The sequence below is a fragment of the Neodiprion pinetum genome, chromosome 2 (genome assembly GCF_021155775.2).
Source record: "Neodiprion pinetum isolate iyNeoPine1 chromosome 2, iyNeoPine1.2, whole genome shotgun sequence".
NCBI classification, from domain to species: Eukaryota; Metazoa; Arthropoda; class Insecta; order Hymenoptera; family Diprionidae; genus Neodiprion; species Neodiprion pinetum.
Genome location: NC_060233.1, coordinates 38,346,999 through 38,365,312, shown reverse-complemented (window position 1 = coordinate 38,365,312; position 18,314 = coordinate 38,346,999). Strand labels below are relative to the sequence as shown.

At 49.7% G+C, this 18,314-nt stretch overlaps 1 protein-coding gene across 2 annotated transcripts in view; it reads left to right on the top strand.

The window, feature by feature from the left end:
* Nucleotides 1–17,116, top strand: part of Sp1 (transcription factor Sp8) — an 89,046-nt gene extending 71,930 nt beyond the window's left edge. For both annotated transcript variants that reach the window (XM_069133361.1, XM_046609834.2), the window contains exons 2-3: nucleotides 14,143–15,121; nucleotides 15,190–17,116. In XM_069133361.1, the coding sequence (XP_068989462.1) occupies nucleotides 14,176–15,121; nucleotides 15,190–15,929 (1,686 nt within the window). In that variant the 5' untranslated portion in view covers nucleotides 14,143–14,175 and the 3' untranslated portion in view covers nucleotides 15,930–17,116. The remainder of the gene's footprint in view (nucleotides 1–14,142; nucleotides 15,122–15,189) is intronic.
* The last annotated feature ends 1,198 nt before the right edge of the window (nucleotides 17,117–18,314 follow it).

Below are 18,314 nucleotides of genomic sequence, written 5' to 3'. Positions count from 1 at the left end.
GATAGTGTAAAAAAAAAAGATAAAGAAATTTGCCATTACGCGTCATCGTCGTTCGTCTATTTATTTCCCGGTGTTCTATTTCCGTCAGTCCAACTATCAACGAAGTTTTGCTCGTTGCGTGGATAGGTAACTCATACATCAAGGAATACAAAATTCATTCGTTCTCAAGCAGTGCAGAGGCTCGACTAGTCGAGTCTTCAATCTCATGGCCTATTGATTGCATCAATGATAGACGACAACTTGATAGTGATAGCTCGTTATTTGTACCATCGGTGAGGAAATGCCAGTAGCAAGTTCCTGAATAATGCACACAGAGTTTTAGTTCTCAACGTCCCGTCGCACGGAACTTTGCGTACACTCGAAGCTAGAGGTTTCTGCATAAAAGATTGGCTTCGGATACCGTTGGAGTCCCGTTTGGAATGACTTGACTCCTGAACGAGAAGGCGTACTTCGTCTCGGAAACGAAATCAGTCCGATTCGGACCTGTACGAGGGTTCGGTGAAAATTTAGGTCAATGATTATTTCTTGCCTCGAGCACCGGATCATTTCCTTTCTCCCATTGCAGTGTACGGAAAAAATGTTGGCCAACTCGTTGCGTGGATTACGGGAGGCCGGTTCATCGAATAAACGCAACGAATTTTTCTACCTGTCGTCTTGATCCCTGCGCGGATGAACCGTAATGCACTTTACTCGAGGTTCTCGAATCCCCGCAGCACTCGAGGAGCAATGGTAATCCGTGTATAGAAAGAAATCTTTGGAAGCACAGAGCGTCGAGCGTCCTCAAAGCGTGACGCCGTTGACATTTTTGAGTGCAACAATGGGCCGCAGCCCGGCATTTAGCGGAGGGAGCGCGTCCCATTCGACACAAAGTTTCTCCACCCCTGGAACCGGGCTCCCGGATCCTTTTGGCCTCTTTATGCCGTGCCCAAAGTCCTGTAAGAGGCTTTAACCAAAGTGCCGGATGTCGCGGAAACCTTGTCCCAATTTGTCCCTTCGACGTGTACGTATGCAGACAAATTTTCTCTCTCTTTCTCTCTCTTTCTCTCTTAGCCGCAATTTCGCTCGAGGCCCTCCAGTCGAGGTATTCCTTTGTTCACTTCTTCATCGCGTTCGATCGCGTCATCGAAAAAGATATCCTCGCACTAATTGTCCTTGATGCGTGTTTGGCACGCAGAATATACGAAGCCGATGATCTATCCTTGGGAATAACATTACCACGAGACCAGATCGTGGTTTTTCGTTGAAATCTTTTAACGCCGTTGCAAGAGAGTCTGACTGACGGTTATAATTAAATCCCCGTCCGGCGTTCGTGCGATATGATCGCGGCGTGGTTTAGCTAATTGAATATCTACGTACGTAGGATATCATTCAAACGCGAGCCCGATTCGCGATGATTTCGGCACCGCATTTTCGCCGGAATTATCGCCGGCGGCCTGCTCGGACAAACACTCAGCTGACTCGTTTAACCAGCTCGTTTCACATTGACACCAGTCCTACACTGCAACGTCGACCTGCGAACCGAGCAACCGGGTGGCAGATGTTCGAGGTGACAACATGGCCGCTCTTCGTTCCTCGTTCCCCGTTCACAGTGGGCACATGGATCATGCACACCCTCAGAATGTATGCATGTGGACCGCACAACGGGGCGACAAAACAGTTTGAAAAATATGATCGATCGATCCCTCGCACGCTCGTTTGTCCGTGCCTCACACATGCATTTTTTATCCTCCGTCGTCGAGTGCGCAGCGCCACCGCGTATAAAACCTTTTCCGAATGTCCGTCGACCGGGCGTCAGACCAATAATTACAGAGAGTGCACTCCGCACTTTTTCCGCATGACGTAGAGCCTATCACTCGCGGTTGTGCGGTCGGAAATAATAACCGGAAGTCGTATACCAAGAAACTGTTATTCCCCTGCCGAACCGTGCACAAGGTTGTCCCGTTCTCTTCACGCTGTCCAATTTCTTCTCCCTCGCTCTTTCGGAGTCGGAAGGATTGGGAATGAAAAAATTTGGCCCGTCATTGAAACGGTCGGACGCTTATTGATCAGTCATCAGGTCCGGGGTCACGGAGAAATTAATAAACCTAGTTCTGCGGCGTGATTTTTTTATCGGCGAGAAGGAAGCGCTTGTAAGATGACCGGGGATCCCCCGGGGCGCGAACCGCGACACCAACCCGGAGGGGAGCGTGCTTGCAAGCACCCGTAGCGGGGTAATTTATTCATCCGTCCACCCGACGATATGTCCGATTGAGTTTGACGACCGTGGCGAGAAGAATATACCGGGTCTTCCGAGCATGTAGCGTATAACGCGTATAACACGTATAACACGTAAGGCTTAACACCGTTTTGCCGCGGTTCGGTTGCCGTACTTTTCAGTTGACACTCGCGATACTCGAGGTGAGCGTTAGATTGCATTCCAGGCGATAAAAGCTAGGTCGCGATGCCATTTCATGAATATGGAGCAACGATAACTGGTAATAAGGCTGGTTTCGACGCACGCGCAATCAACTGTAATTGTTGTTGCACTTTTGCATCGTTATCGTCTCGGACAAGAACTATGTTGTAACATTGTAGTTCACAGATACGCAGTGCATTACCGCCGCTTTTATCTTTACGACGTATCAATTTGCGCGCAGAAATAAGAGGGTTGGACGGAGGAGATAATTAAAGGGGGGAAAACAAACTTGCAAAAAGGACAGAAAAAATAAAAATAAAGAGAAGAAACAGAAACTCTTTGCAAAGAAATCGGCTCACACCCAACGGTAACGATTCAAAAACATCACGCAACGTCGTATTACATCGGAGTCAGGCCAACTGAATCAACGGCAGTAAAATTATTTTTCAACGTTGTGAGAAATACGGCAATTCAATTCTACATCGTTTATTCTCCGGTTTATCGTTATATTCCATAAGAACAATTTACGTACATACATATATATTCTCGTACCGCTCAGCCTTCGTTCGCCTTCGTTCGCCCTCCACTGCAGCCAGGGTCTTTCAAGTTGTAACATATAAGGTGAGCGGAGTATTCGTGATCGAACGCCTCTCACGTGTTTGTGTGATAATCGTATGCAAAATGCCAAACGCTCGAAGTGAAGAAAGCGAAGCAATCCAGCGAACGAGCGAGCGAAGCAAAAGTATCATTTGCTGCAAGCTCCGGGAAAGAAACGAAGGAATGAACAACGCGATGAATACTCTCCGAGGGAATTATCATCATTAGCCGTTATTATTACTGATGCCGATGTTCAAACTCCCTGGTGAATATCACACGTAATTGGGTGATCATTGCTCGCTGCTGGTAATTAACCGTATATGCGCAGGATAATTCATTTGGTAATAACAAATAACCAGCTGTTATTTCTCCGAGAGTTGCATTTTATTGCAGTTCTCTGTACCGCGTTGAGGACAGACGATAAAAAATCTTTTGCACATCTCTTTTTCTTCTTCCAGTTCCTTTTTTTTTCCCTGTACTCGGCATGAATATTCGAACGGGGGAAAAAACGGTGCCAAAACTTGCCGGTAGAACAATACGAAATTTTAACGGTTTCGTCAAATCTTCCGCTGCTCGTGACGGCCCGAGGCATGATACACGGCTTTGTTACGTACGAAATCGATGCCTGTTTTTGGTGTTCCTTTCGTCGAGAATGAGGACCGTGAGAGCGGATCAATTAAAATGAAGACGTCACGTGCAGGAATTTACTGACTGCAGGTAAAAAAAGAAGAAGATAATTTTTAAAAAAGCTGTGAAAAGATAGAGAAAAAACGACAGGCTTACTCATACACCGTGAATTGAAATAAAGAAATACCCGATTCTCCGGTGATGTATTTTCCATACGAAATCCAGTCTACTTGGACTCGTGAACGTTGACTGCGATATAATACTTGAACGCGTGACGGACGGCTTTTATAGAGTCAAAGTCAACAATTCACCGTGAAATAAGCAGCTAAATTTATTACAGCGTCATCCCGTCCCCCTCTTCGCGGATGTTTATTATACCGCACGCTAGCTGCTTGACAAAGTGTCTCCCAGTGGGTTTATTCCTTCTGCTTTTCCCCGAAACGGAAATGCGTATGTATAAGATGCAGGGTTATGAATTTTTATGGAAGGCACTGAGTCCGCGTTTCCGAAAGCGAGCCCATGATCGTATAACATGTGAACTTGATCCCTGGAACCAGGAAGGCGCTTAAAATTCGGGTCAATCCTTGGCCGGATTTTTCAAAAGCAAAATTCCTCGACAACTGCCCGATAGCATTTTCGAAATCACGTCAATGTTACAGCAGCGAATGTAGAACAAGTTCGCAAATCGACTTTTGTATTTCCCAATCTTATTTGCCGGCATCAGAGGCCATCGATGACTTACGAGCCTTTGTTGCCGAGCCCTTAACGGACGCGACCCCTTGACGGCAAGGGCTACTCCCACGGCTTCTGTCAACCGCTAAAACGTGAAACAATAAATCTGCGCGGGAGCCTTGACGAGGCGACCCTCTTGCGGGAGGGGTTCTTATAGGGTTCTTATGGGGATGATGATGATGCCTCCGGGGGGTGACCTAATATGTCACAGTCTGTTGCAGTAATCTCGAACCGACACAGCCTCTTCTTCTACAGGGTGTTGCTGGTTGGTTTTCGTAGCGGATATCTCTTCGTCGACGGACGCCCTCAGCCCGCGTGAATATCAATAGCATGGGAAACTTTATCAGGCATCCCAAGAGTCGACTGACTTGACGAAAAATCCGTAAAACCATCGGCCCATCCGTTTACTCGGGGATAATAAAATTGGACACTGTGTATGCGGACCCCATTGATGCCGTCGACGCACCGCTGGACTGTGTCGGTGCACAAAGCGATGATAGACGTACGAATGTGCGGGGAGGCTGCGGCATTTGCTCCTAATGGAGCGATTCAATAGCGACGATCCGATAAAGCTTCGGGGGGTCGTTAAGCTCGGTGCACTTGGGTATCGTCCTAGTTTGTTCTCGGTCGAGAAGTGCACGGTGTTTGTATTGTACCCACTCTCCTGACCTCAGGCCATTGACAAACGGCACGCTGCAGCTTTCATCATTGAGACGTGTACGAAGGCCGCGTTGGTTTTACCGCAGACGGGTCAATTTGTATTAGCATATGCCCGTGATTTTCCGTCTCCACGAACCCCTCCTTCCCAATGAGAAGCAAACGCTCGTCGATAGAGACGTTTCGGTTGCGGGCAGAAGAACCGAGGCACAATGACCGCGTGATTTACTGCCGGTTTGTTGCACCGCTGTTATTTGCAACACTCGACTAGGCAGGTACGCGTGCGCTCTTCTCTCGTGCCATGCTCGGCACCGAGTTGTTACGGCAATCTATGTAAATTTTCACGATACCAACAAACCAGCCCTGCCTGCCTGCCAGTCGGCGTATCTCATCGCCAATGAGCCCACGATTACGGACTGCCATGCTCACTTACACAACGAACACTCGTTTGCCGGCACTAGTTTCCCGGCAAAGTATCTACCAACGTACCTACGCTCGGTACTTATTCAGTTAGGCGCTTGCACATCACCGCTTCTCGGGGCTTCTTCTCCCCGGCGAGAATTTATGGATCGTTTCTTTATATTCTCTACAGGGTCAGTGTTTTCTAAATGGACTCTCAGAGCATTCCATATTGTAATACGGACTGACCTTTCATCTCCGCAGGATTCAATTTTGCTTCAGTACCTATTCGTGTATGCAGACGTTTCTATTAGGCGATTTTTATACAGATTCTCAAATTCCGCGTCGAATGTTATATTTATCAACTCGATGAGAATCGTTGTCTCCGAGCTTCCTTATCTTTCCGAGTACTGGAAGGACATCCGCTTACCACTGGACTTGCGATGTTTCTTATCGTCCGGTAGAGCTTCTTATCAACCCTAACGAAAATCCATCTTTCACCTTAAAACGGCCACGATAAGACCCGGTTGACTCACATAGAACCGTATATACTTCGGTCACCTACGCACCTTCTGACAAATTCCATATTGGTATCGCTAGCTTAACTTATCGGTACTAATTTTACAAATTATGACTGACCGGACACGTTGCGACTCCGCAGTAATCGTCGATTGCCCTTAAGTGCATGGAAATTTTCGATCGACGATATTCAAAGTAAACTCTCATTGCGGTCGGATGTTGGCGTAGCTGCAGCTCGCCTATCTCGCTCTTTATTTTTGCATCATCGTAAAGACGGTATAATGATAGACTCAAGTAACCAGAGAAATGAAAGTCGCATCGCAAAGCGCAGGTGTCGTTGTGGTCAGACTCGCCACTACGTGATCCCATTATCGCGTGCCCCATTTTTTTGCCAGATTCTCCGTACGAACTCGTTTTATTTCGTTGCTACTTATCTTCCCTCATTGAGAACAGGCGCATGCCTCGATAGCTTGCTTCCTTGATCTGTAAGGTACAGGAGTTTTTTTTCCGACGATGAACTTGTATCCAAGCGTTGCGACAACCTGGGATCCTTGGCAGGAATGGAGTTGTCGTTTTTTTTTTTTTTCAACTTGCAAATAGTCGAATCACGCCAGGTGATAATTAGGCATTATCGCCGACATCGGCGCTTCTCGCAAGGGTAAACATAACGCCGTGTCGTCACCGCAACATGTCCGAATGTATAATACGTGGATATGGAATTTTTTAGTCCAACATTCATTTGAATACGAATTTTCAAAATGGCCATCCTCATGGCTTCATTTCGTTAATTTATTTCCGTGTAATTACGCGGCTGGACCCTTTGGCGGTGCGATTTGCATATCAATTTCTTTGTGGCTCTCATAATTGAAAGACGACCGCGCGGGTCGAACCGAAGTCGGTTAAATAACTACGCGGAGCAACCCGAGTTCTGGAGACCACCGCGTTATAGTAATAAACATCTGGATATACGGTCGTAAGTGTTCGGTAGCCCTGCTTAGATCTGAATATTTTATACTCCTCGACTTCCTATTCCCCCCGCCGGAGATCAGGGCGCGGTTAGAACCCGACGAAAAGATTCTCGCCGATCCCGTGAACCCGGCCAGTATTGTTTTTCACCTTGATTTTCCACTTTTCACCGTCCGAGCCGCGCGTATGTTCAAATTAGGAGCGACAACGCGGTAGCGACTAGTCTCTAAAATCGATTGGCTCTAACAGCGGCCTAATTAAGAACTACTAAGAACGATTCTTTAAAAAGTACGTCGTTAACAAATACCTACAAACTCTTTTCCCGCTACTTATATTATACAGCTACCTCAAGCCTGCAGCCTCGGAAGACGTAAAAGAGATCGCCAGAAGGCAACTCGACTCGCTCTATATGCTAATGCGTGGCTTCCGATATGTGGGCATAACTTTACGCCTTTAACCTGACTTCTGCGAGAAACTTGGGGGCCACACCTATATTTCTACCGGGAAATTTTCTTGAATTTTTCACTATAAAATTTCCATTCGATTTCACTTTGAGTTACGGTCCGTTCAAATTTTTCCACGGATAGTATTATTATAGGAGGCTGGACGCGCCGAAGACTAGAAAAATAAAGAAGTGGGGGGAGAAAACATTTAATATTCGCTTGCAGATAGTAAAAATTTCGGGAACTTACGCGCGTAAACGGACAGGCAAAAATACGGTTGGCGATAATAATCGCGCGTTAATAAAACTTGGGTCTGGCGACAGTTCGGACACCGGCTCGCTAATTGGGTGCACATTTTTACGAGCCACTAAATTACTCGATGCAAATGCAAAGCTTCCGTCAAAGCTGCAGTTCTAGAAGCGCATACCTCGAAAGATTTACTGCTGGCTCATTACCCTAATGAAGACGCGCTCAGTGTTGAATAACGCGCGTGATGTTGAGAGATTTCCAGTCGAACATAGCCGCGCGTCCTGCACTTCATTCGCAAATTTCATCAGCCAGAAATTTTCCGTCACAATGAATTTGCGTTAAAATTCACGAAACTAGGTGTAATAAATTCGCAGCTGCAGCAGCGCGTTTTGGTTTCAGTTTTTAACGACGCGCGTTAATATGGAGCTTGGGAATTTGAATAAATTAATAAAGAAATGAGAGGGAAGAAAAATTGGCCGAGGTGAAAATAAAGGAAATTTTTTATGCGGGAACCGGGAGAAGAGCTTCAGTCGTGTTAACTGGCCGCGAGTTATAGCCGCGCTGTAATGCGCGTTTAATATTCAGCGCCGCCAGAGCGACAATTTACGGGACCTAATGAATTGGCAGCCCTGCCTCCTCGCCTCATCCGATCGTTCTCCTCCTTTATCCTTCTCGTAAAACCTTTTCGCACTCCCGACGACGCCTTTGCCGTAGTCGGAGATAACTTCTCCGATCACGTAAGCGTCGCGTTCGACTCGGAGAGGTTCCAAAACTTCATTTTCCAACGCAATTTCCAAGTCGTCCTGCGATCCTGCCAAAGAATATGATCCTTTTAAATTCCAGCCTTGCAGTTCCGGGCGATCGCGTGTTGGGGAATATAGATCCCGGATAGATAGCCTGCCGAATTTAGGATAGGATTATTTTTCCAGGTAGCTCAGAAATTTGGCATAATGACAGCGTTCTCGCGTCCTTGAAATACGTCCTCTTTTTTTGCATCGTAAACGATTTAAACCCTTCGAAGAATCCGTTCCTGCGCACGCGGTCTGTCGTACAAATTGTTTAATAAGAAGGGTGAAATTAAAGTTTCAAGGAAGCCACGTCATCATCCCGTGGCGACCAGACGCGAACTGTTTCAGTCAATGACCTAAATCTGGTCCTGAATTTAATCCTTGTAAGGCGAAAAGGTCCGCCGGAGTAGGAGCGGATAAATCAAGGTAGCTTCTTGTTTGCCCGAAGGGACGAACTAGCGTCGGGAACCCTTTATTACTCGTACACGAGCAGGATGCATGGACGAGCTGCTCATCGCCAGACCGGAGAGCGGCGGTCCGTGTAGAATATGGAAGCGTGCTCTCACGGTGGTTTTTAATTAAAAACATAATTTAGACCGAGGTATATAACAGGTAGCTCTGTTCTCTTCTGGTGGGAACTTACCCAAAGGACCCAGACACCACTCGCATTATACATAATATCCACGGCGCAAGCATCGTCTACGCGGGTGACCTGGACCTCGCCAGGGCGGAGCAGGATCGGTAGTCTTGGTCCAGCCTGCGGTCACTCATGAATAACCCCATTAATTGCGCCCTCCGAAGCGTTAGGGGCGCACCAAACATCCATCGAAGCTTGGCGATAGCTCCGTTCAATCGCATTTTGTCATCGCCGGAATTGGCCAATGGGAAAATCGACTCTGGATATTATTCGGCAACTACGGCTGAACTCGACATGCTAAAGGCTTTAATCGTTCGGCTCAGGAACTGCTCCGTTCTTTCCAGTGCTGACAAGTTCGCAAAGCATGAAGGTGAAACCATGAGTACGATGGCCTTTATTGAATGTATTCATTCGAGTTATTTCGGAGTCAAGTTGTACGGTTCGATGACGAAAAAGCAATTAGCGAGGTTCGGGAATGAATTCCACCGTTCGTTTATCCTCGGGATTTCTTCGGTCAGGCTAAAAAAAATAGCTCTGGAAACAGTAACGGAAGTAAGGGACTAAATCGATTTAGGTTCTAGTTCGAAAGCCAGCCCCTCAATTACCGTGTCACTAAAGAGGACGAGAGGCTTTCCTCGTACACACTCCGTTATACCTAATATACCTTGCGGGTCGTGGTCAGCGAGATGTGGACGTACGTTACGTGAGAAGCTGCTTTCGTCGGAAAGGATAAAAGTGTGTTAAAAATCCATTTGTCCGAGTTGCCGCTGTGGCGCCGGCTTCTCAGACACCGCTAGATAAAAGAAACGGCGGCGCGTGCCGCCGGAAGCGTCGCCGTATCGTCGATCGTGTCACCGAATAACCAGTTCACGACGTTGTGCGTTTAATTGAAGAGTACCCAAGTGCGTTCATCGGGCAAACGAATACCGGCTATCGCTGGCTTCTACAGCCGAGGAGATAATAAAAATCTCTTACTTTTATCCCACGCGTACCTGACGCCCGATTAATAACTGTTATTTGTTACGGAATCCGCTGACTTCATGTTCTGGTCCGAGTGCAAACATCCTTTTTATCGTTCATTACATTATATGTAGGTATTTCACAGTTTATTCCGCTACCCACAAACATTTGGACCAAAAACAACGGAGAATTCTTTGCTGTGAACTAACGCGCTTACCCGCGGTTGTTTATACGAGTAACGAGCATGTCAAATCGTACATTAAATGCTCTGCGGTTTGTTCGTGACTCGAAGGGATCTTTCTGCGTGCAGCGCGTGAGTTTTCAAAATTAAATAAAAGGGCCAAGGCGCGATTCTTGTTTCCCGCGGCTATCGCACGTGCATTAACAATCCTCGGAATCAAGTGAATGTCTGACCCAATTTTCAAGTCGATTAGATTAACGTGTTGTGTTTTTCATAATTCACACCGAGTAGAATCTTATTCATGTTTTTATTTCATGTTCCGTTAACGAATGTAATGACAACATTTCGGATCTAATATCTGACTATCTTCTCGGTATAAAGTCGCTGTATAAGTTTTTTTTCTAGTTCTATAATCAACGCTCATATAATCAATCCAGCACTCTCTGTTCCGTTGTTTGAATTAGTAGTAGATGATTTTCAGCCCGCATGGCACGAAGGTGTATAAATTAAATTAAAAAATATGATTCATGTTTGCGCAAGATTAATTATCGGTCGTTGATCGCGGGTGACGATTAAATTTCGTGACTTAGGTACGCACCTAATATCGAGTTAGGTGCTGTGGATCAGAGACGACGGTTTCTCCGAGACCATGTTCACTCAATGTTAACTGAGGTAAACTTCTTCGGGAATGATTTGAATTTAATAAAGCGAGCAGCCGTTAGCTCTCGTGTTCAATAATCCACATCACGCGAGGTTAACCAAACCAAACCCGACTCGACGCAGCTGACCACATGCGACGAAAATGATTATAAATTAAAATTCTCCCCCGCTCGTTCAGAGAACCAAAAAAACTTGGTATAAAAAAAATTCCTCCACACGTACATAATTCCGACGCTGTAATCAGCTAATCCGTAGAAAACTTATACCCGCAGTGATTCGACCGTCACACTCGCCACGTTATTTCACAAACAATTCATACCCCGAAAAATGATAACAGCGATTACTTTCCACCCCGTAACCGCGGGCGACCCTCGACGCAAATTATTTCGATATCCCGCCGATCCTGCGCGGCAATTAATCCACCCGACAGATCGCGAAACGTACCGTCAGTCGCGGTTCGCCGCGGATTTTCCCGCTTCGCACCCCGGGCGTCGCGACGCCGCTCCGTCAGACGGCTGTCGGTCCTCTCCGCAGCTCTGTAAGGGTGGAGGTCCGTCCTTCCCCTTCGACCACGCGCTGACACCCACCCACCCAGCTGTCACGTGCCGTTGACCAACGAGCCGCACCGCGTGCGGTGGTTTCAGTTCCGGTACGGTGACTCGGGAAACGTCGAGTTGTACTTCTTTCTAATGGCCGCAGTGATGGCTGCGCTCACGCCGCTAATCGCCCCCAACTTAAACCGGGCGTCAGCCGAAGGGTACGGCTTGGGATTTCGGAATCCGCGTATCGCGGTGCGATTCCGGGAAGGTGCCGCGTCTGTAACCGAGCTGTGCTCCACGGATGGCTGGCTGGCTTGCTTCTTCGGGTTTTAATTTATGCGCCGCGCTGCTCGGGCCCCGGGCGTTATTAAGGCAGCCAGTGGGCACAGCAGCCGGGCCCAAGGTCCGTTGGGTCGGTTGGGTCACCGAGACCCTAAAACAAAGGATACAAAGGACGCCGCTGTCGGCGGAGGCGTCGAGCTGACTTCTTCTCGGCTCGTAATCAGCGCGGTTTGATACGTCGGGTGCTTTTTCAGCCGGTCGACCCGGTAATGAGGTTATCATTCCCTCCGTGCCAAACCCCGCAAACCCCAGCCTGTAATTACCTCGCGAAGATTGAAAAGACGTCGATATATACCGTAGTCTCGTTGGCGCCTCGCGGATACTCACCACCCCCTTTATATCCGTGGCCAATTACCACCATCAACCCCCACGGCCCGGCTCGGCCGCTCGATTACTTTCCGCGTACGCACCCCGCTTTTCTACTCATTCGTACGCGATCCTGTTGCTCCCACAGAACGTTGATGAATTTCTAATGGAAATTGTCTTTCTAATTGCGAACGAGGTACAAGAACGGTCTAAGGGTCAATATTTTATATCTAATCGTCTGGGGAGGATTTTCACTCCCTGCAACGTGGCTCTCATTTTCGTAGACTGTAAAATCAAGTTTCAAATTTTCCAATCAATAGCTGTCCGAACGTACCGTTTCGTTGCGTCAAAATTTAAATTGACATTTTTTTTTTTTTATCAACCACTGAACTGATGATGCTGAAGCTAAGTGTTTCACGCAAGAGTCGAGCCATTGAAAGAAAGGGTCTCTGAACAAGTTTCGTCAACGATTCTTTCCGCCCGTCGTTTCTTAACACGAATGCTCTCTGCAGCCCCCCGACAACTTTCGGTCTATAGAACATAATTAAACGGGTCTACAGTTGTCACAGACCGACGTCTCACACCATTTACGAATTCAAACATCTGCATCTTCGCTGTCACGGGTTTAATGCTACAATCCTAGACACGATTCATTTCTCAAACGAATAAACGACGGCTGTAAACCACTCCGGCGTTCGTTCTCCTTCTCAACTGCTTGTACCTCGAAAACTGCATCATTATTTATTCATACTTCCATTCTCGGGCGCCAGAAATATAAAAAAAAAAAAATTCCTGAATACGGTCATTGCAGACTACTTCTGGACCCGTTCAGCGTTGCTGCAAAGTCAAAACGTCGAGCTCGTATCGCGATCGTGCGGATAGAAAACCGGTGAAGCGATCTGTGAAAAAAAAAGTCGAAACCGCGTCACGCTCACGCGGCTAGGATCCCGGCATCTCTTTTATCGCGGGAGCAGCCGTTCGAGTCACGTATCCTTTCCCCCAGGATAAGCAGGACGGGTTGCCGCGATTGGAAGTCGCCGTTGTCCCCGGAAGATCCGGGGCATTGTTGGCGCGGATCAATACGCTTGAACCAACCCTCGCGCCTACCTGGGGTCCTGAGTCGTGGGGATGCTCGCGTAGGGTGGCATGGGCGTGGCCTCCGAGTCTCGCGGTGACGCGCTCTGGGTTCGGGGTCCCGGTTAATCCGGAGGACAGGAGTCCGGATCGGAGTAAAGTCGGGCGATACGCGTCGGCGTCTGCAGCGAAGTTGGCAGGTCCTCGGACCTGGTTTCGGGGCGTGTCGCCGGGATGGCGCCGACTGTTAATGGCCGCAGCAGCCAGACTTTAATTTCCTGTCGCTTCCGTAGAATCCCGAGCGTCGCGGTGCGCCGACTCGACGCCCGAGCTCCCGAAGTTTCGGTAGTCACCCCGAGGCCTCGGCTCCGCGAACCGAGACCCCAGAGACGAACGATTTGCATGAAAGTGTTCTTGATGCGAAGCTACGAACCGCCGTGCCGCCGCGCCGGAGGCCTCATTATCCTCCGGTGTCCGGCTCCATCTAGCGCTCCTCCGCGGTCGGAGCTAATCTCGAGCTATTACAGCCCCGCGAGATGACGTCGTTAGTCCCTGGAGAGGGATACTCCGCGTCCGGACTGCCGAGGGTTTTTCCGATCCTCCGGGTCCGCCCGGCCCTATTTTACCTTCGTCGTGCACGCGGGAATCATCCTTCGCGTCGTCCCGGAATACCCGGAACTCGAGACATTTTTTTACCGCCCAGGTCCGCGTAACGTTACGCGTGCTTTGTTGTTTCTCTCTGAATGCGAATCGGTTATAAGTACGTCGATGGAAAAAATCGGTGTACATGTATACAGGTACGCTGGATATCAGTGAAATATCGGTGATAAGTCACCGAATCGTCGGTGTATGCGCACTGGTTTCTGCCAGTGGTGTTTGGGGATCGGTGAATTTTCACCGATTTAAATTTTTGAAAATTAATAAAAAATTATGTAACCTACGAGGATGCGACCGAGCTACGTAGCGATCGATTCGATCAACGATCCGCAAAGGTCACGGCCCGACGACGATTTTCGCCGGTTCCTTAGCTCCGGGCCTCGCTCTAATCCTCGTTCTCTCTTCGTGTTTCAGGATCACCCGGGGCTGCGCGGAACCCCGCTGGCGATGCTGGCGGCGCAGTGCAACAAGCTGAGCAACAAAAGTCCGCCGCCCCTGGCGGACGCGGCGGTCGGCAAGGGGTTCCACCCGTGGAAAAAGAGCCCGCAGAGCAGCGGGAGCTCGCCGCAACACTCGGGGGGCGGCGGCGGCGGCGGTTGCACGACCACAACGGGGGTGACGCAGAGGCCGACGGCGACGAGCAGCGCCGGCAGCACCGGGGGCTACGCCAGGCCTCCGGTAACCTCCTGCGCCTCGACCGCCCCCCAGTACGGAAGCGACCTCTACTTCCCCGGGACGGCGAGCGCCCAGCCGGCGAGCGACCCCCACCACCACCAGAGCAGCCTGCTCGGCAAGGTGGAGGGTGCGACCCTGGGCTCCGTTTACGGCAGACACCCTTACGAGTCGTGGCCGTTCAACGCTATGCCGGGAGCGACGCACGGCGGCATCAAGGCCGGGGACGGGGGCTGGTGGGACGTCCACAGCGCGGCGACCGGCGGGTGGCTGGACGTTAGCGGGACCGTCGGCGTCGGCGTCCACGCGGCCCAGATGGCCAACTACTCGGCGGATTACTCGACGAGCCTCGCCCTCGCCGGGAATCACTTGCTGGGCTCGACGACCGCCGGCCACAACCTGCTTCAAGACACTTACAAGTCGATGCTGCCCGGCGGGCCGCCCGGCTTCGGGCTGCATCATCACGCGACGAGCGGGGGCGGGGCCGGGAGCCCCCAGGGGGCCGGAGGCGCCGGCGTCGCCCAGGCACCCTCGCCGAGGTCGCAGAGGAGATACACCGGCCGGGCGACCTGCGACTGCCCGAACTGCCAGGAGGCAGAGAGGCTCGGACCTGCCGGTGTTCACCTGAGGAAGAAGAACATCCACAGCTGCCACATCCCCGGCTGCGGGAAGGTCTACGGGAAGACGTCTCATCTGAAGGCCCATTTGCGGTGGCACACTGGTGAGCGACCGTTTGTTTGCAACTGGCTATTCTGTGGAAAGCGGTTCACACGTTCGGATGAGTTGCAGCGGCACCTTCGAACCCACACCGGAGAAAAGAGATTCGCCTGCCCGGTCTGCAACAAGCGATTCATGCGCAGCGACCACCTCGCGAAGCACGTCAAGACGCACAGCAGCAGCAGCAGCAGCGGCAGCAGCGGGGCGAGCAAAGGCAAGGGGGCGGCGGGGGCGGGCAGCTCGTCGGCCGAGTCCTGCTCCGACAGCGAGGACAACGCGAGTCAGCAGAGTCCCATTTCGGGGCCCCTGGTTCAGGGGGCCCTGGACAGCAGCACGGCGGGTCAGCCGAGCACCAACAGCACCCAGCAGCAACCGGCAACCCCCATGACCCCAATGCAGATGACCCCTCCAACCCCGCTGACACCCCATCATCCCCACCACCCGCATCTCCCGCCGCTAATGGGCCACCACCCCCACCATCATCATCACGCAACCACCGTGGTCCCCACCACCCACCACCATCATCATCATCACACGGGGATGAGCATGCACTGAGCCCGGTGGGGCCCGGAGCCGCATGCGCCAACAACGCAACGGCCCTGGGCTCCCCCCTATCTTACCCCCTGAACCTCAACCTGATCCACCACCACCATCATCACCATCATCAGGCCGCCGCGGTCGCCGCAGCCGCGGCAGCCGCGGCCGCCGCCAATCATCACCACAACTCCTACTCCATGCAGCAAAATCCCGGCACCCCGGGCACGGCGCAGACCCCCTCGCCCTCCTCCCCCGCCCCTGTACATAGTCTCTAGGTACGTGTAACGAGATGAGACGAGTATTAACCCGACGCCCCCTCTTCTAACCCCCCTTGCCGGATTTTGACCAAATTCTATTCTGGGTGAAAGATCCTGATAACGATCCGTTCTCTGTATAAAATATTATATATTGCTGCTGTAATTTTTTACATTGTGTCTGGCTCCACCGCCTCCGCCTCTGCCTCCGCCCCCGACCTCGTCGTCGACCAACCCCCGGAACCGCGACCCTTCGTTACGTACTGCGGTATATGAAATTAGTAGAAAACGAACGATGGGACACAAAGTTGGAAGAAAATGATACGAAACAAAGATAAATAACTAGATGAGAAACACCGATACAAACATGTAAATACTATACATAGTGCGTGAAAGATGATATTATATTTAAAACGATATAATATTGTACAAACGAAACGAAGAGAAAAAAAAATAACTAAAACAACTCAATAGAGAGAGACAAAGAAAGGAAAACATACACACGGATGTACCATACACCAAACACCCCTTCGGCGCACACAAAAACTAGCCCCGAATTTTTTCAACTCCTGGCTAAGTTCCAAATATCATATCGCGCTTCTTTCAAGAATCTCGATTCCGATCGGTGAAAATTACGAGACTCCGCCCGAATCTCAATTTTCCGTACCTCGTGCTCTTTCGCCTTCCTTCTTCTCCGACTATACGCAGACGAAAGTTTCCAATATACGCACTGCGGTGGATAACCTCGGACGCAATTACAACTGTTTCACGTATACCATTATTTATGACATTTGGAACATAGCCTCGGACCGGCCCGCATATCACGCCCCCCCCCTCTCTCTCCTCCCTTCTAAAGCTAGTATCGTACTATAATTAATTAATTATTATTAAAATATTATTATAAATATTATTAATGAAAAATCATTTACAAAAAAAAAAAAAAATACAAACAACAAAAAAAAAGATACAGAGGATAATAAACGATGCTTTTGTGAATAACGCGTACTTAGACTCAATTCGACTACATCATTGCCCACCGCCTGTCTATGCCCTGCTCCGCCTTACGACCCCGACTCTCTTCCTCACTCGACCCCATCTTCCGTACTCACCTGAATCCCGATAGAAAACCAGAAAAAAAAGAAAAAACGAAAAGAAAAAAGAAAGAAAGAACGGGGAGAGAAAAGTCAAGGACGCCTGCTGTATGAGACGAGAGTCCTCGCTGCCTGCCCCTCGCTCGTGCCGCTCGCTGCTGCGTATCTGCAATTTGCGTCTTGCTTCGTGATCTTCGGTGCTGAGGTGTTAGGGGGAAGGAACAACGTCGATGTCGTCTCCGTTCGTCGTCGTCGTCGTCGTCGTCGTCGTCGCCATCGCCGCTGCAGCCTCCTGCTACCCTCTTGAACAAATCGACGCGGGGCCCGCGGGGATAAAGTATTGGTGAAGCTAAAGACGAGGGAAATATATAACCGGGGCCCTTCGATCGAGACACGTCTTGTTCGGCTTGGTAATAGGGTTTTACGCGATCCATACGTAAGTCTCTTTAGCCTATTTCAGCCTAGCACCTTCCGATCCCGCGGTGAACAAAAAATAAAAGAGTAATGATAATAATAATAATAATAATAATAATAAGGGAAAGACGCCGTTTTTGCCTCTTCGTCGAAATTGATATGAGAAACTGAGAAAGTAGACCTCCTCACTCTGGCACACGCGTTCCTCGCCGTTTATCACCCTGAGAACAGCTGCACCATTTACCAGCCACATTGTCGAACTCTTCGGTCTTCCGAAAGCTTCAGACTGACCAACTATCGTTTTCTTCACTCCTTTCACGCTGTACTCCACGCGTCATTTCTCTCAGATCGGGGTACGCTCGGCGTTAATCAACCCTCCGAAGGATCCCGCGGTTATTGTGACGGGACCCAGCGAAACACACGCGATGGTTCACTGATTTGGAGAATGGAGTGCTCGCAAAAACATACGCAAACACAGAGACTCGGTGATTTGCTTAACGCGGACAATCGGCAGCACCGCGGGGGTCAGCCAGCGGCGTTATTGAACTGTCGAGCTCTTTTGCAGCCTGTGCGCAAGTTTGCGCGGGGTGCGGAAAGATTTCGGAGAGAACCGTAAGAGGGTTGGACGCGTCGTTATCGAATTGCCGGTGATTTCGCGTAAAGGCATAAACGGCCAAGTCGAACCACCGCGCTCCGTAAGATAAGTGAATAAGGCTGTGGTAGGTTTGAATTATACACATCGCGTGACTATACGGCCTAGTAATTAGCGAGCAATCAGCGTAATTACTGAATTTTCGTACCGTTGGGCTTGTACAATGTGAGCTGCACGAATTATGTCGTCACGTCCGTAACTCGGGCGAAAATATATAACCGAGGTTTGTATCGTGTAAGACTGTGAGCC